Below are 22,762 nucleotides of genomic sequence, written 5' to 3'. Positions count from 1 at the left end.
CAAGAGGAAGACAAACAAACAGACGTCCAAATCAGTAGGAAATCTCTGGATTATGTCTGTTGCCACGCCAGTTGATACAAAAATGGCCATGGCAATGATGCAGTAAAGTTAAAAGCAAATCAGTCTAAATTCAGAGGGGCAAAAATGATTGAAAATGAATTCCATTGGACAGTGTAAATCTTCAGATACAAAAGGTTAGACAGCCAAGATTTGCTAGGGGATGGTCATGTCTGGCTAATGATTGAATTTACAAAGGGCATTTGGGAGAATGAGTGAGAATAGAACTAAATGGATGGTTCACCTGAAGAGTTGTAAGATATTTCATTGACATTGGTTTCCTGCTGTGCTGCACAATAAGGTGCCAACTGATCAGTACAAGTGCACATACACACACACACACGGCAGCCAATTCCTCTGCCACAAAGATGGAAACCAATGTAGCAAAATATTAATACATCAATTAACTCGCCATTTTGTAAACGTGGTACCTTGTCATCTGAATAGATTAATAGAATTGAATAGAATACATTGCATTGAATTAGCTTCAGATAGTGCTTAATACTCGCATGTAAAATTCAAATGTAAATAACTACTTTGAAATCAACATGAAGTGAATTAAAATAATGTTTATTTTAATTCTGCAATTCAGTATGTGTATGGTGGCACTCCAAGAAACACGTCTGCACAAAAAATTAATCGAACAAAGTGTTGAGCGACGTAATATGGATTTTTTTAAATCGTGGTCATTACATTCAAAATTGGACATATCAATTGGCATCTGTACAAATTGATTCCATTAAGATGTAATGCAATCAGTTGTAAACTGATGAAATTTATTTCAAATACATGACAAATATTATTAAAGCAAAGAAGTTATTCAATCTCAAAAACTAAAACTAATCAAACTTACCAGAACAAAAAGTAACATTCCCATTAGATTCATCTACAACAGCATCTGTTAATCAGGGAAAAGATAATGTTAGAGACTTGTTGCTAATATGGAATATAAAAGTAAATTAGGAGATTATCCATTCAGAAAAATATATATCAGTTTAAATTCAGAGGGGCAAAAATGATTGAAAATGAATTCCATTGGACAGTGTAAATTTTCAGATACAAAAGATTAGTCAGCTAAGATTTGCTAAGGGATGGTCATGTCTGACTAATGATTGAATTTACAAAGGGCATCAACGAGGGTGGTGCATTTGGGAGAATGAGTGAGAATAGAACTAAATGCATGGTTCACCTGAAGAGTTGTAAGATATTTCATTGGCTTATTGGTTTCCCGCCTGTAGCAGCACCTGCTGGTGCCTTGGGGTAGTCGAACCCTCGGATTGGCTACCCCAGTCACGTGGGTGCTGGGAGGGGGTTTCGCGTGCTTTTTGTTGAGCCCATTCATTCGGAGCACCACCCTTGTGGTAGCAATATCGTTTATTTAGCCGTCTCACAGACTCGCGTTGTTCTTTGTTTAACCGTTTGCAATAAAGTTCGTTGAACCAACTCACGGTCTCGACTGCGCTAAACTGTTGACCCCGACGCGCCCAATCGTTATTGGACGTTGACAATGCAAGCCGCCGCCGTTCCCGACGCTCAACAGAGCGCCGTCAGCCTCAGGCTGCCGGTGTTCTGGCCCGAACAGCCTCAGGTGTGGTTCACCCACATGGAGGCACAATTCCACCTTCGTAACATAGTGGTGGATGATACGAAGTACTTCCATGTCGTCGGAGCGCTCACGCAGGAGACGGCTTTGCGGTTATTGCCTTTCCTGCAACACCCGCCGGCGCTCGCTAAGTACGAAGGCCTCAAAGCCCTCCTTCTTCACACTTTCGGGCTCAGCCGCAGGGACCGCGCCGCCCGCCTCCTGCACATGGACGGGTTGGGTGATCGCAAGCCGTCCGTACTGATGGCAGAAATGCTTGCTCTCATGGATGGCCACCGGCCGTGCCTGTTCTCTGAACAGGCCTTCTTGGCGCAGATGCCGGACGACGCCCGCCTTATGCTCACTGGCGCTGATTTCACTGACCCCCTGCAGCTCGCCGAACGGGAGGACGAACTTTGGCTGGCGAGACAAGATGGCGGTGCCATCAACCGAGTTTCTGCACCAGCGCGCCATTCACCTCGGCGTGACCGCGACGACGCCCTGCCCACGGCTTCCTCCGCAGAGCCACAGCAGCCTGCCGGGACATGGGGAAAGCACAAATGGTGCTTCTATCACATCCGCTGGGGCGCGGGGGCTCGACGCTGCCGTCAACCCTGCTCGTTTCATGGAAATGCCTCGGCCGATCATCTGCAGAGGCGATCACGATCGGCCCAAACAACCGCCTCTACGTCCGCGACCATCGTCGACTCCGGGGCCATAGTCAGTATCCTCCGCCAACCGGACGTGCCACCCGTGCTGGTAAGCAGGGCCCAGTGCTCACGGCCGTGAATAGGACGTGAATAGCACCATCCGTATTTACGGCACGCGGACCCTCTCGCTCACGCCCCTATGAGTGGACTTCATCCTGGGTGCCATCTTCCTGCGTGCGTTCTCCCTCGTCGTTGATGTGCGGGGCGGGCGCATGACTCCGCAATCGGCCCTCGGCTCCACGATCCCCGTCCCCACCCAGCACATAGCTCAGTGTCATCGCCGAGGTCATTGTGCCTCCCTACTCACCGACTTCCCTGAGCTCCTCACTTCCCGTTTCAATGTGGGCAGCCCCCAAACACGGGGTCGTACATCACATCCCCACCGTGGGCCCTCCGATACACGCACGGGTGCTCCGCCTTCCACCATACAAGCTGCACATCGCCCGGGACGTTTAACCGTTTGCAATAAAGTTCGTTGAACCAATTCACGGTCTCGACTCCGCTAAATGCCAACTGAACAGTACAAGTAAACACGCACACACGGCAGCCAATTCCTTTACCACAAAGATTGAAACCAATGAAGCAAAATATGAATACATCAGTGCTTATTCTCCTGCTTCCACTTGCACAATTCTGTTTCCTTTTTACTGTATGTGGTGATTGCCTGAGGCCAGCACACAATGCCGACCAACCAGGCATGAGACAGGAAAAAACTGAAAAAAGAGGAAGCGAGATGGGGGTCCAGGGGCCATTGCCCCCGGGTCGGGTTTTCGTATCATTTCAAGGTGCAATTTTTGATAAATGTACCTTGAAATGACACCGCTTTCTTGCCCGTTTAACCTTAATTTACACTGTCATTGGTTATAAAATTGTACCTTAAAATAACACATTTTACTTGCTGGTAGACAAAAATGCTGGAGAAACTCAGCGAGTGAAGCAGCATCTATGGAGCGAAGGAATAGGTGACATTTCATGTCGAGACCCTTCGTCAGACTGAAGGGTCTCGACCCGAAACGTCACCTATTTCTTCGCTCCATAGATGCTGCCTCACTCGCTGAGTTTTTCCAGCATTTTTGACTACCTTAGATTTTTCCAGCATCTGCAGTTCTTTCTTAAACATTTTACTTGCTTGTCACTTCTTAATTTACATGGAAAATTTGTGATATTTGTGAAAATTATACCTTAAAATGATACCAACTCCTTGCTTGTTTACACTTGTCGTATTGAAAATATTTTATATTACACCTATATCTACTTATAACATGATACCTGTTCCTTGCTTGTTTACTCTAATTAGAGAGAAGTAACCTTTGCACAGGAAATTTTTGATAATTTTTTGATAATTATACCTTGAAATAACACCATTTCCTTGCTTGTTTACCCTTCATTTATACGGTAACTTTTTAAACATATACCTTACAATAACACATTTTACCTGATTGAACGCTAAAATCGACTCAGTGGATTTCCACACTCAACCATCGGCGCAGCAGCTCACTGTCTCGCGGAAAGCCATTTATAGCAGAGATTGAGACAGATTTTTTTTTTTAAACCAAAATTCAAAATCCGTGGAGAAATCTCTTGGCCTGCTAACACTTTTGTGAGATTTTGGCCAGGAGTCATCATCCTACTCTGCAGCTCTCTTGACGCAGCAGGTATTCGCAAGATTTTCATTCCGCCTCATCATAGAATGACAACATACTTTCAAGTCAGTAAAATGTACAACTTTGAGAGGTTTTGAGATTTGGTGGTGTGCCTATCCACCTGCTCGTTTAATTGAAGATTTGGAAGGTACTGAAGAGTTGTGAAAGTTTACTTTGTCGGAGGTACACAATAATGACACAGTACCTTGGTGGCAGAAGGATGTTAATCAAATGGACTACTTAGTGCTGGTTATTGTAAACTTTCCTTTAACTTGTTGGAGCTTCACTCATTCAAGAAATGGAGCTTATCACATTACACAACTGACCAGAGGGTATTAATAGTGCTTAATTTGGAACTAGGACTGCTTTGAATCTGAAGAGCCAGGTATGAACATTACTTGCTGATATTGATTAAATCTTAATGTTTCCCAGGTCTTTTTGTAAATGTTACTGGTTGCTTCATTATCTTTGGAATTACAAGTGAACCTAAACAGTGAAACACTAAAACTCCAATGACTCTTACAAACCTATACAGATGCATGATAGAAAATATGCTGTTGAGTTACAATATACAGTGCCCTCCATAATGTTTGGGACAAAGATTCATCATTTATTTATTTGCCTCTGTACTCAACAATTTGAGATTTGTAATAGAAAAAAAATCACATGTGGTTACTGTGCACATTGCCAGATTTGAAATAAATGTTTACACATTTTGGTTTCACCATGTAGAAATTACAGCTGTGTTTATACATTGCCCCCCCCCCCTCCATTTCATGGCACCATAATGTTTGAGACACATGGCTTCACAGGCATTTGTAATTGCTCAGGTGTGTTTAATTTCCTCCTTAATGCAGGTATAAGAGAGCTCTCAGCACCTAGTCTTTCCTCCAGTCTTTCCATCACCTTTGGAAACTTTTATTGCTGTTTCTCAACATGTGGACCAAAGTTGTGCCAATGAAGGTCAAAGAAGCCATTATGAGACTGAGAAACAAGAATAAAACTGTTAGAGACATCAGTCAAACCTTGGCCTTAACAAAATCTACTGTTTGAAACATCATTAAGACGAAAGAGAGCACTGGTGAGCTTACTAATTGTAAAAGGACTGGCAGGCCAAGGGAGACCTCCATAGCTGATGACAGACAAATTCTCTCTATAATAAAGAAAAATCCCCAAACACCTGCCCGACAGATCAGAAACACTCTTCAGGTGTGGATTTGTCAATGACCACTGGTCGCAGAAGACTTCATGAACAAAAATACAGAGGCTAGATGCAAGCCACTGGTTAGCCGCAAAAATAGGATGGCCGGGTTACAGTTTGCCAAGAAGTACTTAAAAGAGCAACCAGAGTTCTGGAAAAAGTTGTTGTGGACAGATGAGACAAAGATTAACTTATATCAGAGTGATGGCAAGAGCAAAGTATGGAGGAGAGCAGGAACTGCGCAAGATCCAAAACATACCACCTCATCTGTGAAACACGGTGGTGGGGGTGTTATGGCCTGGGCATGTATGGCTGCTGAAGGTACAGGCTTCATTGACGATATAACTGCTGATGTAGTAGCATAATGAATTTTGAAGTGTATAAACACATCCCCTCTGCTGAAGTCCAAACAAATGCCTCAAAACTCATTGGCCGGCGGTTCATTCTACAGCAAGACAATGATCCCAAACATACTGCTAAAGCAACAAAGGAGTTTTTCCAAAGCTAAAAAATGGTCAATTCTTGAATGGCCTAGTCATTCACCTGATCTGAACCCAATTTGGTATGCCTTTTATTTGCTGAAGGGGAAACTGAAGGGGACTAGACCCCAAAACAAGCATAATCTAAAGATGGCTGCAATACAGGCCTGGCAGAGCATCACCAGAGAAGACACCCAGCAACTGGTGATGTCCATGAATCACAGACTTCAAGCAGTCATTGCATGCAAAGGATATGCAACAAAATACTAAACATGACTTCTTTCATTTACATGACATTGATGTGTCCCAAACATTATGGTGCCCTGAAATGACAAATAAAGGATTCAATTCAATTCAATTCAAATGGGGAACTATGTATAAACACTGCTGTAATTTCTACATGGTGAAACCAAAATGTATAAAAATAGCCTTTATTAAAGTCTGACAATGTGCCCTTTAACCACATGTGAATTTTTATATTACAAATCTAAAATAGTGGAGTAGAGGCAAATAAATAAATGATGGGCCTTTGTCCCAAACATTATAGAGGGCACTGTAGCTTGGTTAGGGAACAACTCTGCCCAAGACCACAAGAAATTGCAGAGACTTGTGGATGTAGCCCAGTCCACCACACAGACAAGACTCCCCGCCATTGATTCCATCTCCACTTCTATTTACACTGGACTTCAGTCCGAAGAAGGATCTCGACCCGAAACATCACTTATTCCTTTTCTCCAGAGATGCTGTCTGACCCGCTGAGTTACTTCAGTTTTTGGTAGGCTTTTCTGGAAGGTTAGATCAAGGGATCCAGGGAGAGCTAGCTAATTTAATAGTGAATTGTAGGAAGCAGAGGGTGATGGTGGTGGAAGGTTGTTTTTTTGGAATGGAGGCCTGTGACCAATGGTATGCCTCAGGAATATGTGCTGGTTCCATTGCTGTTTGTTATGTGGATCAACAATTCGGATGAGAATGCACAAGGCATGATTAGTTAGTTTGCAAGCAAGATGGTTATCAAGATTTACAGAGGTTGGGAAAGCAGGCCGAGGAATGGCTAATAGAGTTCAATGCAATCAAGGGTGACGTGTTTCATTTTGGGAAGTCAAACCCGGGCAGGATCTTCACACTAAACGACAGGGCACGGGAAAGCGATGTAGAGAAAAGGAATATAGTAGTGCAGCTACATAGTTCCCCGAATGTGGCACCACAGCTAGAAAGGGCAGTGAAGGCTGCATTTGGCACATTAGCCTTCATCTGTCAGGACACTGAGAATAGATGGTGGGACCTCATGTTACAATTGTACAAATGTCGGTATAAAATCATGGAACGGGATAGGGTGAATGCATAAGATATTTTTGCCATGGTAGGGGAAATTATGAGCTACAGGGTATAAGTTTAAGTTTGGTTTAGTTTAGTGATACAAAGTGGAAACAGGCCCTTGGGCCCACTGAGTCCACAACGACCAGCGATCCCAGCACACTAGTTCTATCCTACACATTGGGGAAAATTTACATATGCCAATTGACCTACAAACCCGCATATCTTTGGAATGTATGAAGAAAGGGGAGCATCCGGAGACAACCAACATGGCCACAGGGAGAACGTGCAAACTCTGTACAGACAACACCTATAGTCATGATTGAATCTGGACCTCTGGTGCTGTAAGGCAGCAATTCTACCGCTGCGTCACAGTGCTGCCGCTGAGGGTGAGTGCAAAGATTTAATAGGAACCAGAGGGATAACTTTCCTCTGCACAAAGGATGGTGGGCATATTGAACGAACTGTCAAAGGATAGCACACTATAATAACATTTAAAATATTTTGTTAACAAGTACATGTACAGAAGTAGTTTAGAGGGTTATGGGCCAAATATGGGTTAATAGGACTAGCTACGACAGGGCAACTTGGTCAGTGTGGACGAATTGGGCTCAGAGCCTGTTTTCACACGTACGAGTCTATGACCTACACGATACTTAAAGGTAAAGGTGACTTCAAAGAGATTCTACGTATATTACAGGCAAAAGAGCAACTGGGGAGAGAATAGGACCCCCTAAAAAATCAGCACGTCCATGTGTGGAGCCACAGGAAAATGTATTTATATTTACGGTGGAAAAGCAATGGCTTAAAACACAAAAGTAAATAAATCTCCAGGATCTGATCAGTGTATCCTAGGACAACATGGAAAACTAGGGAAGAAACTGCAGGGATCCTGGCAGAAATATTTGCATCTTTGATAACCACAGGTGGGGTGCTGGAAAAGTAGAGGGCAGCTAATGTGCCTCTGTTTCAGAATGGCTGCATGGAAAAGCCTGGGAACTATAGCCCAGTGAGTCTTACAGAAGTCGTGACTTTGTTATTGGAGGGGTTTCTGAAAAAGATGACTGCATATTTTGGAAAGACAGGGACTAATTAGGGACGTCGGCTTGGTTTTGTACATGGAAACTTAACTTAAAAGGCCTTTGACAAGATACCGCATGATGGGTTGGTCTGGAAGATAGGATCACATGGGATGCAGAGCCATGTAGCAAATTGATTCTAAATTAGCTCAAACATAAGAAACAAGATTGGTGGTAGAGCATTGCTTTTCAGACTGGAAGCCTGTAACAAGTGGTGTACCACAGGGATTAGTGCTGGCTCCAGTGTTGGTTTGAGCTATATTAATTATTTGGTTGAGAAAATAACGCAAGTAGCATATTTAGTACATTTGCAGATGATACTAATATTGGTGGTAAAGTGGACAGTGAAGATATCTGAATACAGAGGGATCAACTTAGTTGCTAATTCATGTTGTTTGTTAGTTCTCACCTTTATCCTGACTAATGGTTAACGTCTAACATTAATTCTTGTTTATGATATTGTTTTTGAAGATCTTCAATATGGCTAGTACATTAATATTTTAAGTATCTTGTCCAAGTGTTTTCTCTGTACTCCATAATTCCATGTGTTTAAGATGTACGTTGCTTAATTGGTGGTAGGTGGAGAAAATGAAGTTGTAAAGTTCTATTTTAACAGGTTTACTGCAGTTGGTGTTCACAATGAGTGAAGTGGAAATTAAAAGGACATTTGACTGGAAGGACATCTGCTGGCAGACATCAATTATTTGACAGTAGTGATGTCCCTTACTAACTGGACAGTGTACATGTTGCTTTTTAAAGTGATTGTGTTAATTAGTGATAGGGTAACTGTTTAAAATTGAATCTGCAGAACTATAAATTCATTTGTTAGTCCAAAGATATGCAAGCATTTATCTCAAACATCTTTTAATTCATAACCTGACCATTGACCATTTTTTTTTTTCCCCCAACATCTTTTTGACGTGAGGTTTTTTTTACTCAAACCTCACGTCAAAAACCTTGGCGTGATATTTGACTCGGCACTGAAATTTGACAAACAAGTCTATGCCGTGGTAATAGCTAGCTTCTTTCAGCTTTGGACGATAGCTAAAATAAAACAATTCCTCCAGTTTGATGACCTGGAAAAGATCATCCACACATTCATCTCCTCCCGCCTAGATTACTGCAACTCCCTTTACACTGGCATCAGCCAAATCTGTCCCGCCTGCAACTGGTCCAAAACGCCGCAGCGAGACTCCTGACGGGCACCCGAAAAAGGGACCACATCACCCCGATTCTGGCCTCTCTCCACTGGCTCCCTGTGCGGATCCGTATAAACTTCAAGATCCTCCTCCATGTCTACAAAGCCCTCAATGGGCTTGCCCCCACCTACATAAAAAGTCTTCTCACCCACCACTCCACCTCCAGGCCCCTCAAATCGGCCGACTTGGGGTTGCTGAATATCCCACGGTTTAGGCATAAGCTCAGGGGCGACGGCGCCTTTGCGGTTGCAGCCCCTAGACTGTGGAACAGCATCCCCTTTCCCATCAGAATTGCCCCCTCCATCGACTCTTTTAAGTCAAGACTAAAGACTTATCTATACTCCCAAGCCTTTCCTGACGTCCTCTGAGTGAGGGCTACATGTATATATGTATGTAGTTTGTTTTGTTGTGCTATTCTTATAACAAATGTAAAGCACTTTGGCCAATGAGAGTTGTTTTTTAAATGTGCTATATAAATAAATGTGATTTGACTTGACTTGATCTGCAGTTAAGATTTGTTAGGCTTTTTAATTTTTGACATTGTTCATTTTTGGCAGTGATCCTCATCTTCCTCTCTACCATTTGTTGAAAGCATCCTCACCTTTCCACTCTGGATCTCCATGATGAGAACACATAAGAACACATAATTTCTCCGGCCTATCCACCACTCGCCACTCCCTTGCTATTGAGAATTATTTGTTGCTCCCCTCTGCAGATTTCCTTGTGGCTTTGTGCACTGCCTTTTGGTTTGAGTGTTGACAGCACACTTGCAATTTGCAATTAATGCTTTGGTTATCCTGATCTCCTTGCTTACACTGAGTTTCAGTATTTGTGGCTGTGCCTCCTATCCTGCAAAGATGTTAACAGCAATGAAACAAAAATTCTGTGTTTTAAATAAACCTTGCCAACTGGACCCCTGGGATAATCTGTTTTGATCTTCATTTTGTTCTTAGTCATAGAACTTCACAGTACAAGAACAGTATATTTGGTCCAACCTGTCCTTGCCAACCACATTAGCATATAGGGCTAGTCCCATGATCATGCATTTAGACAATAGCCATCTAAACACTTCCTTTCTATATATCTGTCAAATTGTATTTTGAAAGTCTTAATTGTATCTGCTTCTGTATTGTAATAATAATTATTTAAATGTAACTCTAATTGAATCTATTTTCATGTTAAAAATTAACCTTAAATTTCTTATATGCTGCAGAATCGGTGCATCTTTTCAGTGTCTGAATTTTTGTGTGAATTGTATTTTTGTAGGGGAAACTGATCTGATGAATAGTTTGGGTTGTTGAGAAATTATGAAAAGTTTTTTTTTCGCCAATCTTCCAATCCATTTTTGACATCAATAGTGAAAATATGTATTTACACAGTGCTCTTCAACATAGCTAATTATCCCAAAACACTTCACCGAAGTATTACCAGATAGCTTTAGAAATAACTGGGAGGCAATAGGACTTCAAAAGAAGAGGGGGAGAGAAACAATATAAAAGGAAGATTGGGATGTGGGATGGGATGTGGGGATGTGGGGAGAATGATGGCAGTGCTGCCAATGGTGGAACAAGTTTGTAGATGGTCAAGAAACCAAAATTGGGTGAGTCTACAAAAGTTAGAGAAAATTTAAACTGAAAACGAGGGATCAGAAAATTGAAATCAAGGATGAGTTTTTAAATTGTGATTTTGGTTATCCTGGAACTGGTGTGCGGGTATGAGCGCACAGGGGTAATGAATAAGTATGGTGCAGGTGAGGGCATGGACTGAGAACGTTGAAGGACATGGAAGATACGGCATTGAAGGCTGTCCAGGAGCAGGGGCGGAAAACCTGGGGGGGCCAGAGGGGACACGCACCCCCCCCCCCCCCATGTTTTGAGAAGTGGAGGACATCCCCCCCAAGTTTTTGTGATCCCGATTTTAAAATCTCCGCTGGATTGAGCCTCCGAAGCCTCGCGTGTGTGTCTGTGTGCGCATGCGCGCGGGGCCGCCAAAAAATTGTGTCCCTCGTCCCCTCCATGTTTTGATAGCGAGTTCCGCTCTTGTCCAGGAGCAAATTGAAATGGTTGTGTCAAACTATTCCCTTCAATTGGACCATACTAGGTAAACAAGGCTTTAAGTGTATTATTTTAAATGCATTTTAAATTTTTGTAAATTTATCATCTGACTAAGATTAAATGAGCTGGAAAATAGGATTCTGATGGCTAAGGGAAGCATGTGGAAAATTAATTTAAATTCATTAGCAATGGAGATTGATATTGCTTGTGACCCAAGTGTGCATTTGTACTCCATCCTCATTGCTGCTATGTAGTGTAGTTAAGAGCAATGTGCAGATAAATGTGATCTGCAGGGAGAAGTATTGTTGCAGCGGTATAAAACTTCAATCAGGCCACATTTGGAGCATTGTGTGCAGTTCTGGTCGCCGCATTGCAGGAAGGATGTAGAAACTTTGGAGTGTGGGCTTTTCACACAATGTGGTTAAGTGCTTGGAACACACTGCTGGGAGAGTGAACCAGGTATGATAGCAACATTTCAGTGGCATTTAGGCAGAACACAAATAGACAAGCAGGCAGGATTAATTAACATTGGCGTCATGGTTGGCTTAGACAATGAGAGCATAAGGGCCTGTTCCTGTACTATTGTGCTCTTCTTTGTAACTGGGCCAAGGAATGGCATATTGAGTGGCATACAGACAAACGTGAGGAGTTGCAATTTTGCAGAACAAACCAGTGAAGGGTTTTATACAGTAAATGTAAGGCCCTGTGTAGTATTGTAGAACTGAGGAACGTAAAGGTGCAGGTACAAAGCACCACGAAGGTGGCGACACAGGTGGACAGGGAAGAGAAGAGTGCATTTGGAACACTTGCCTACATTGGCCAGGATATGGAGTACAGGAGTTGGAATGTCATGCCATAGCTAAACAAGATGTTGGTATGGCTACAATTGGTGCACTTCACTGTTCTAGTCATCCTCGCATATCCCAAAGATAAACCGTTTAGCAGGTTAAATGGCCGCTGTAAATTATCCCGTGTGTAGGTAAATGGTAAAATATTAGATGAACTGTTGGATACGTGGGGAGAATATAACAGGATTAGCTCAGAATTATTGTAATTGGGTGTTTGGTGTTCAGCGCGGTCTCCCTTGGCTGAAGAGCATGTTTCGCCTTGTATTACTCTGCAGTTTACCTGTACAGATAGCTCTCAAACCAACCATTAGTTCTGAAACTAGAAAAATATGTTATTTGGCATGATAGTGGAGCTCTTTAATATGGAGTTGAACCCCACAATTAATAAACATACCTGCCAAGATCACCAGAGAGAGGCATGGGTTGATTGGTGTTCGTCAAACCCAAGAGGTTAACCGTTTCTCTTTAATCACAAATGCTGCCTGAGCCATGAAATATTTCCTGCATTTGCTGTTTTTACTTTCCAATTGTAGCTTCTCCCATTTTTCATAGAACAAATCAAACACCTTTATCTTTCAGAGCTCTGCTAGATCACTGCTATAGTTTTTCTCAGTTGTAGGCAATCTAAGTCCCTACCCAAAATAATTTTGGGGTTTCTTCCTAGTGCTCATCTACAGAGGGTAAATGAAATTATTTTCTCAAAACCAATCATGTCTGGATGCTATATAACTGTAATTGACATTACATTCTTATTGCCATGCAACAATTGTTCATATGCGGAATATTTGCTGTTTACTTGGAAATACACGCAACCCTTACATTGCAGCGATTTGTGCTAGACATTTACAGGATTCACAAATCCCTATCAAGAATTTTGGATACAGAATAAAATGTTCCCTTGTGGAATTTGTGAAAAAGTAAAACAAATGAGCACAATCTATTAGCTGACACACTAATGTCAAACATTGGTTCATAAACAGGAAACTGCAGTTAAAAATTATTTAACAGAAAATACAACTATAAATTGAAGCATTTCAGAAGAAAAAAAATTACAAATGTGCAAACAGTTCATATGGAAAGGTTCCAATGTTTTGAATGATGATTTTCATGCAGTGCCAAGTCTGAAACTTACCTTTAAAACTGCATTTTTCATCTGTATTAGCCAGCAAAGGAGCACTGAGAACATGCATACAATGTTTGTAGAAAAAGCTGAGGAACTCTGTTTTTTCGGTTTTCTAACAAAAATGACAAGGACACACTGGTTAATAGTCAGTATCTTCATTGCTATATTACTGAAGTTCTGATATTTGTAATATATGCATATTATGATGAATTGTATAATTCATCTTGTCCAATACTGTTCCAGTGAACATATGGTCAAATCACTGTGAAGGTTTCATTCTCAACAAACAGCACAACAAGTAGGTTGGTATATAATCACTATCATGTGAACAAAAACAGAAACATAAACTAAAAAGTAGAATGACAATTTTATTTTTGTTTAACAAAGAAATCTTGGATTTTAAAACCTTACAATTGAGCAGAATCATTTTTCAATAGCAAACGCAATGCTATATTTAAAACATTCTCCAATGTACAAAACTAAAGTTGCTAATTCTTTAAAGTTCAGTTATTTATATGCAATACGAGTAAGGGGAACAATATTTTGGAAACAAGTTGCAGAATTGTGTCATGGAAGCAGCATTGCAAACAATGTGGGCAAGGAAGATGATTTGAACATAACAGGTGGCACAAGAACCACAATGCATCAAGTTATATAATTTTTCTTATAATTAAATTATATGATTTTTCACAAAGACAGCGTGGAGAATTAGCTGAACGATGCATTATAAGATGAAGTGGATGAATGTTGAATTGGACTAGAGCTCATAAAAGAACATTCAGACCAAATACAACGTTATAGTCTTGAGATAAAGGAAAGGAATTTTCCAACGCACAAGATAATGGAGTGAAATTAGGGGTAGTTCAGTTCAGGTGGATTCTTTTTTCTTCTTGGGGACAAGGAGAGCTAATTGAATAGTGAGGAAGACTTGAAAAAGCCTTGAACCCAGTTCTGCAATGTTTAAAATAATTGACAATTTAATGACACATCCTGTGAGATCCGATTTAAAATTAAGAATTAAGGTACGATTATTAACAGCAAATTAAATTGTTTTTTTATTTTTTTTTAAATCTTAAAAGTACTTACATTTGCTGTGGCTAACATATTTTCAGGGTCAATTAAAGTTCTTAATAACCCCATTAATTGAACAGCCCCACCAAGTTCCGGGTCAGCATCACAAATCATCTGTTCGATGATTACATTAATTAGCAGAATGTCCTGCATAAAGAGAAATTTAAAAAAACCAATTAAATCTAAAATATTAGTGGCAACAAAATTATACCCAATAAGCTTTCAAATGATTAGATCAACATCCTTCAAATCATTGCATACTCTAATAATATACTATGTTCTCCTACATCAGAAACAGGATGCTGCTGATTCCAATCAATTTAATAAATTGACAATCTTTTCTTTAATATGGTTTATCCAAAGTTGTCCCAGAAACCAATTGTGATCTAGTAGCACCCCTTTGTCACGCAGTCCTTAAATAAAAAGCTTGCAGTTCAGTTGAGTTTTTCAAATCCTTTTATAAACCATTTAAGTTCATGTGATCGGAGCAGAATTAGGCCATTCAGCCCATCAAGTCTACTACGTCATTCAATCATGGCTGATCTATCTTCCCCTCTTCACCTCCCTTTCACCCGACACCTGTACTAATCAAGGATCTATCTATCTCTGCCTTAAAAATATCTAGGCATTCACAGCCTTCTGTTCAAGCTATATTCAAGCTTCACTCTTGCTGATCTCTCATGAAAGACCCAGGTGAGTTGCTCCTTTTTCAACAAGCAATCTTAATTGAATTTGATGAATGCTATACTTCTGTTACCATGAATGTATGCAACACTCCAGTTACAGCCACATAGAGAACAGCATTCAGAGCTTTCTTGGGATTTAAGTGAAAATGGGTTTTGTTTCTTCTGAAAAACGGCAGATGAGGAGTAACCCAATAGACTTTCTCAAAATGATGAAGAACATAACTGCAGGGCATCAATTAGTGTTACCAAAATATCCAATTTTGTGAATTTAGAAGAAACTTTGCTAGAGAATTTCTATACCCAGAGATTGATGGGAACGACGAACTGACAAACACCATATGTTGGAAGCAAATATTATCGAACAATCCCTTAATTTATGAAATTAATACATAATTTGAAATAAATATTGTTTTATGAACAGTTAAATCTCAAAATAACATTATGAAGCACCCTAAATACCTGCCCCAGTCTCTCATCCACACCCCAATCTTTGCAACATCTGGGACTTGATCATTGTCCTGCCACTGTCTTTATCTCTTCCCCAGTCGATCTTACTGTGATCTCTACATCTTCCCCCACACACATCCAGACTTATTCTCGCTTTCCTCTCTACTTGTTGATACATTTATGAGGACACTGGGCAAGCATCAGAAAGAGAAGGGAACAGAGAGTCATGCTGGTAGATGAGGCAACACAAGAGCAAATTTGAGTAGAGCATAAATGTGGACAGATAGTGTAGAACATTGTGGTAACAGCAAAGAAAGATTTTATTCTATGTGATTTGTCAAAAAAGAGACAACAATATATGTATGCATTTAAAAACAATGGATTAACTTCTAGATTTGTCACTAAATTAAGATGAAATTTGACCATTGGGATGCATTAACATTGACCAACTACGTTAAATGCTTCTTTTTGTTGCTGAAAATTAGTGCTGTAAAGGTGATTATGCGTTAACCTCAATTTGGTAAGCTCAAGTAGATGTTTGCAAGAATATAAATTTCTCAACAAAAATAGCTTCACGACAATGGAAAAAGGAAATCTATTTGCAACTATGCTCTTCTATCGAGAATCAGTATTTTAAATAGATGATCCCAAACAAGCAGAAATTGAAGCCAGAGGATCTGGTCCAGAATGTTGTGCAGCGTCAGCCTGAGGAAACAGATGAGTTATTTAGCGACTGCTTTGAGTAGGCCTAGTGGACTGGTCTATATTCAAGGACTCTATGGCTAACCTAGTTGAATATGTCACTGCTGTCACGTACTTAATAATTAGCATGTGTGTAGAGAGCTGTGTACCAAAGAAGATGGTATGTGTGTTTCCCAAGCAGAAGCTATGGATGAACCAAGAGGTCCACTCCCGGGTGAAATCCAAATCTGCAGCAATCAAGTCAAATGAGCCTGAATGGTACAAGAAATCTATCTACAACCTTTGCAGGGCCATTAAGGATGCCAAGACAACAATTAGGGACCACGCTGGTGTCCCAAGGAAATGACATGCCTGGATAGAAAATTGGCTTCATGGAAGGAAGCAGAGGGTGATAGTGGAAGTTTGCTTCTCGGACTGGAGGCCTGTGACTCGTGGTGTGCCTCAGGGTTCGGTGCTGGGCCCGTTACTGTTTATCATCTATATAAATGATTTGGATGAGAACATACAGGGCTAGATTAGCAAATTAGCAGACGATACAAAAGTGGGTGGTTTTGCAGATAGTGAAGACGGTTGTGAAAAATTGCAGCAGGATCTGGATCAATTGGCCAAGTGGGCTGAGGAATTGAGTATAGAAGTTGGGAGGTCATGTTGTCATTGTATAAGACATTGGTAACACCATATTTAGAGTATTGTGTTCAGTTCTGGGCTCCGTGTTATAGAAAAGATGTTGTCAAGCTGGAAAGGGTACAGGGAAGATTTACAAGGATGTTGCCAGGACTGAGCTATAGGCAGAGGTTGAGTAGGCTGGGGCTCTACTCCTTGGAGTGCAGGAGGATGAGGGGTGATCTTACAGAGGTATATAAGATCATGGGAGGAATAGATTGGGGAGATGCACAGAGTCTCTTGCTAAGAGTAGATGAATTGAGAACCAGAGGACTCTGCAGAGATGCTGTCTGTCCCACTGAGTTACTACAGCATTTTGTGTCTATCTTCGATTTAAACCAGCACCTGAAGTTCCTTTAAGAAGCAGCTAGACAGGTACATGGATAAGACAGATTTGGAGGGATAGATCAAATGCTGGCAGGTAGGACAAGTGCAGCCGGGAATATGTTGGCCAGTGTATGCAAGTTGGGCCGAAGGGCCTGTTTCCGCACTGTATCTCTATGACAAGGATATCCTTAGATTGTGGCAAGGCTTGCATTCAATAACGGGATACAAAGCAAAAGCATGGCAAAGTAACCTACAAAGTATCATGGCAACCATCCCCCCCCCCCCCCCAAATGAATTCAAGGCATTCGATGTCTGCTTTGAGCAGAAGGGAGGTGGAGGTACTCGCCAATCTCCTGCGCCTGTACCACCAGTTACTGTGGAAATGTAAGATTGGCCTTCCTGAGAGTGAATTTGCAGAAAGCAATTGGTCCGGATGGGGTCTCTGGCCGCATCCTCAGGACCAGTCCGGATCTACTGGCAGAGGTATTCACAGATATCTTTAACCTCTCACTACTCCATTCTGAAGTCCCCATCTGTTTCAAGACCACCATCATCCCAACGCCAAAGAAAGGTGAGGCAGTGTGCCTCACTGTCTACTATCCAGTGGTTCTGACATCAACCATCATGAAGTGCTTCGAGAGACTGTTGATGGTCACAGCGTCTCAGTCAGTCTTGATCCACTACGGGTGCAGAACGTCACAAAAGGTCCACAGCTGACATCATCTCCCTGACCCTAACCTCAGCTCTGAAACATCCTCCGCCACCCACTATAGCTCCGCCTTCAACTTCATAACCTCATCCAAACTCATTTTGAAATTCCTGGTCCTAGTAATCTGCATCTACCTCTGTCACTGTATCCTCAACTTTCTGACCCACAGACCACAATCAGCAGAATAGATGCCATCACATCCTCCACCATAATTCGCAACACTGGTGCCCAGCAATAATGCATTCTCAGTCCCCTATAGTACACCTTATACAGTACAATTGTGGTGCTAAATTTAGCTCTAACTACATCTACAAGTTTGCAGATCACACCACTGTGGTGGACCGGATCACAAACAATGATGAGACAGAGTATAGGAAGGCGATAGAAACCTTAGTAATATGGTGTCAGGATAATAGCCTCACCCTCAATGTCAACAAGATGAAGCAGTTAGTTATCGACCAGGAAGCATGGTGGAGTAAATGTACCAATCAGCATTAGTGAAAAGTGAAAATGATTGAGAACTTCAAGTTCTGTGGTGTTAATATTACCAAAGACCCATCATGGACAAACTACAATGATGCCAAAGGCAAGGCAGCATACCAATGCCACAACTTCCCGAGGCGACTGAGGAAATTCAGCACATCTCCAACTTTTACAGATGCATCATAGAAAGCCTACTGTTGGGTTGCATCACAGCTTGGTTTTGGAACAGCACTGCCCAAGATCGCAAGAAATTTCAGAGAATTGTGGATTCACCACACAGACCAGACTTTCCACCGTTGACTCCACCTACACTTCACGCTGCCTCAGAAAAAGAGCCAATATAATCAAAGACGTCCCACCCCAGTTATTCCTTCTTTACCCTGCTTCTGTCGGGCAGAAGTTTGAAAATGTGCTCCACCAGATTCAGGAATAACTTCATCCCCTCTGTTGTCAGGCTTCTGACCTGTCCTTCCATAAGCTAGCGTACAATCTGATTTACCTCTACCCCATTAGGACCCCAATAAAGACACCAACATCCTTAAGAGATGATATTTACAAAACAAAAGATACTATTAGCTGAAGAGTGCAGAGAAAATTAACAAAGATGTTCCCAGGATTCTCAGGTCTGAGATATAGAGATTAGACTGACCAGAACTTTATTCCTTGAAACGCAAGTGGCTGAGGAGTGATCGTAGGTGCACAATATTAGAAGGGAATACATAGGATGAATCTTGGGTCTTTTGCCAAGGATAGGGGAATCAAGACAAGAGGGAATAGGTTTCAGGTGAGAGGGGAAAGATTTAATAGGAACTTGAGAGGCAATTGTTTCACACGGAAGGTGTGGGAATTGGAACGAATCACCAGAGAAAGTAGTCAGAGCATATACAATAACAATATTTAATAATATATGGACATAGATAAAAGGTTTTGGAAGGATGTGGACCCTAGCTCAGGCAAATGGGACAAGTTTAGATAGGGCATCTTGGACGGCAGGAATATGTTGCGTCAAAGGGCCTGTGTCCTTGCTGTCACCTACCATATTGTAAACCTTGGACTTTTTCTATTACTGCAACTCAATAATGCTGCAGTACTATATTCTGCATTCTACTATTTTTCTCTTTGCACAACCTGTTGATCTTGTGTATGGTTTGATTGTACTTGCTTATAGCATGATTTGATTGGAAATCACACAAACTAAATCTTTTCAGCATACTTTGGTACACGTGATAATTAGTTTAGTTTAGAGATACAGTGCGGAAACAGGCCCTTCGGCCCAACGATCCCCGCATATTAACACAAGTGACAATTTACAATTATACCAAGCCAATTAACCTACAAAGCTGCCTTCTTTTGAGTGTGGGAGGAAACAGGAGAATGTACAAAACTCTGTACAGACAGCACCCGTGGTCGGGATCGAACCCGGGTCTCTGCTGCTGAAAGCACTGCAAGGCAGCAACTCTACCGCTGCGCCACCGTACCGAGAATTATAAACCAATTCTCACAAGCTCTATCCCATCCCTTCATTGCTTTCAGCCAGCTATCTCCCTCTACTCCATCACTGAAGGATTCTGACCCAAAATGCCTGTCTATTTACCTCCACAGATGCTGCCTAACCTAGAGTTCCTCCAGCTTTTTATTTTGCTCAGGCTTCTAGCATCTGCAGTCTCTTGCATCTCACATATTTATTACCCGACTCTAGCCTCTCATCTCTACCTTCCACAAATTTTGCACTCAAAACTTTGTTGCTGACTTCCCAACTTACGTGACGTTCTGTTGCTGCCCATATTCTAATTCACATGATTTCTGCTGATCACCCAAAATGTTTACTGACCAAGAATTCCAATACCTCACAAAATTTACAGCTAAACATTAAATAATTGATAGTAACAGGAACGGGGTACTGATTGTGGATGATCAGCCATGATCACAGTGAATGGCTCGAAGGGCCGAAGGGCCTACTCTTGCCCCTATTGTCTATCGGATAATTAACATTCCAACATTCCAGCTCTATTTTGAACCTAGCTTTCTTTTCACATGATAGAAGGATAAATACTTACATCGTCACTCTGTTGAGCTTCCTGCATTACAAACTCACGCACCATTGATGGACTATATTCTACCAGATAAGAAAATATGTCGGTAGCAGCAGTTCGCACCTGTACATCATCCATACCCTTAAAGGAGAAATATAAAGGAATGACATAATTGTAAAACTACCATAGTTCCCACCAATGAAGAAGCTATTTTTTACCCAAACATTTAGCTGCATCTTGGAGGCCGAAGGTTAGGTTGTTAGCCAAGAAAGATAGACTTGGCTATCCCTCAGTACAGCAACATCAAGAATCAGTGCAGAAACATCCGGACAGCAGAACCGGCCGCCACCTCAGCCCCTTCTGCCGGCTTGCCCGGCAGCCAGCCACGGTGTCCTTGGGCACAGGTGCAACCAGTGAAGGTTGGCGGGTAGCTACTGGGCGGAAGGCTGGCTGTTTCGTCCCGTGCTCTTCCGTCTCTCTCTCTCCCGGGGCAAGCGACCTGGGCGCTACAGCCAGACTCGGGGACGCGGGAGATCTGGGAACTGCAGCCAGTCCTGGGGACGCAAAGGATCTGGGAACTGAAGCCAGTCCCGGGGCACGCAGGCGATGATGCCGACCCCTGTACGAAACCAAACCCTTGATCCTGACCCGCCATCCTTTTCTCAAAATTTAGCAACTTAAATTGGGGGTGCGTCTTCGACGCAGGTGCATTTTCATTGCCGGGAAATACAGTAATTAAAATGTATATGACTACACTTTATCCTTAATCAACAAAAAAAAACTGAGAAAGGCTTTGCAACAGTTGAAATATAATAAAAAGACTAGAAAATATGCTACCAGTGCACCATTTCAATGTGTACATCATGCTCCCCAATGGAAAAGAAAACATCAAATTCTTAGACTATGTTATTTCTATAAAAATCCAGACTAGTAGGATACACTGTAGTTCCAACACTTCCCACGTATTAAAACTGCAATCTCTACCATGGTAACAGTAGGAAGCTAGTCATCCTCAAAGAACGATACAAATATTGCACCACAACAAAGGGATTATCACCCAGCTGTCGATCAGCTCAAAACATAACATGCTGACATTCATGGGTGGATTCTAAGGTAAGTGATAGAAAAACAAACATATCACAAAGCAACTTCCCTTGCAGGCATAGACTAGAGTATTTATAATGGGTCGAAAAGAAATAGCAGAGGAATTAAGGCACTTTGTTTTCATGAAACACAAAAAAACCCAATGCTAAAGACCCAAGGCTCTAATGAGAATGAGGAACCAAAAAAGACACCGAGAGGGAAGAAGTGTAACAAAATGCTGCCTGGATTAGAGGGTATTAGCTGCAAGGTTGGAAAAACTTGGATTGTTTTTTTCTGCAGTACCCTGGTAGGGATACCTTCAAGGAAACCTGATAGAAGTATATCAAATTATGAGAGGCAGATGGGGTAGACAGTCAGACCTTTTCCCCAGGTTGGAAATATCAAAGACTAGAAGGCGTAGCGTTTAGGTGAGACGGGCAAAATTTAAAGGAAACCCACGGGGTTAGTTTTGGTCTTAAACACAGAGTGAGGGATGCCTGGAATGCACTGCCAAGTATGGTCGTGGAAGCTGATACAATAAGAGGTTTTTAGATAGGCACTTGGCCAAGTAGCTTTTAGATTGGGCCAGTTCCAATGCTGTACTGTTCTATGTTTCATACGCCAAAGTAGGAGAAAGATTAGTGAGACTGAAAGTTGGTGAGGACACATTGTTCTACGTCCAGTTATGAAAATTTCTAAAATTCCATAGATTCCTGAACATTTCCTGTGGATTGAAGATTGCAAATGTGACTCTACGATTTTAGAAAAGAGGATGAAAGAAAACAACAAACCACCAACCTGTAGACATGCATCAGGAGAAAGGAAAATATTGGAATCAATAATATAGAATGCAATTAGCACCTTGAAAAAGACAGGACTGAGCAGATTGAGCATGAATTTATGTAAGTAAAACAATGTTTGACCAGGAGGTCTTTGAGGGTATGGCTTGGATATGGTATGTATGAATTTCATGAGACTTTGGCAAGTGATTGCACAGGGGTTTGGTCAATAGGTTAAAGCAGAGTGGAGAGTAATATATTGGCATTAATTCATAATTTGTTATGGACAGATAGTAAAATATGGAAATAAATATGTGACTGAAAGGTGCAAGGGGATGGGAGAGGAAGGGGGTGGGACGTAGGGAGAGAGAGAGAATCTGCAGGAATCTGTACGATCTCCAGTTATTTACATTCTCCAAAATCAATTTAGAAGAGGAGATCTACATTTCTAGGTGGAATTGTGAGCAGGGAGATGGATGTATAGAGGCTT

At 41.6% G+C, this 22,762-nt stretch overlaps 1 protein-coding gene across 2 annotated transcripts in view; it reads right to left on the bottom strand.

Moving 5' to 3' along the window:
* ppp4r3b (protein phosphatase 4 regulatory subunit 3B) overlaps positions 1-22,762 on the bottom strand; it is a 68,287-nt gene that overhangs the window by 22,674 nt on the left and 22,851 nt on the right. For both annotated transcript variants that reach the window (XM_033025179.1, XM_033025178.1), the window contains 4 exons: positions 20,435-20,551; positions 14,376-14,507; positions 13,299-13,401; positions 911-955 (listed from right to left, as the gene is read on the bottom strand). In XM_033025179.1, coding sequence (XP_032881070.1) covers positions 911-955; positions 13,299-13,401; positions 14,376-14,507; positions 20,435-20,551 — 397 coding nt within the window. The remainder of the gene's footprint in view (positions 1-910; positions 956-13,298; positions 13,402-14,375; positions 14,508-20,434; positions 20,552-22,762) is intronic.

This window comes from Amblyraja radiata, chromosome 8 (assembly GCF_010909765.2).
Source record: "Amblyraja radiata isolate CabotCenter1 chromosome 8, sAmbRad1.1.pri, whole genome shotgun sequence".
NCBI classification, from domain to species: domain Eukaryota; kingdom Metazoa; phylum Chordata; class Chondrichthyes; order Rajiformes; family Rajidae; genus Amblyraja; species Amblyraja radiata.
This window is presented reverse-complemented; position numbering and strand designations above follow the sequence as displayed.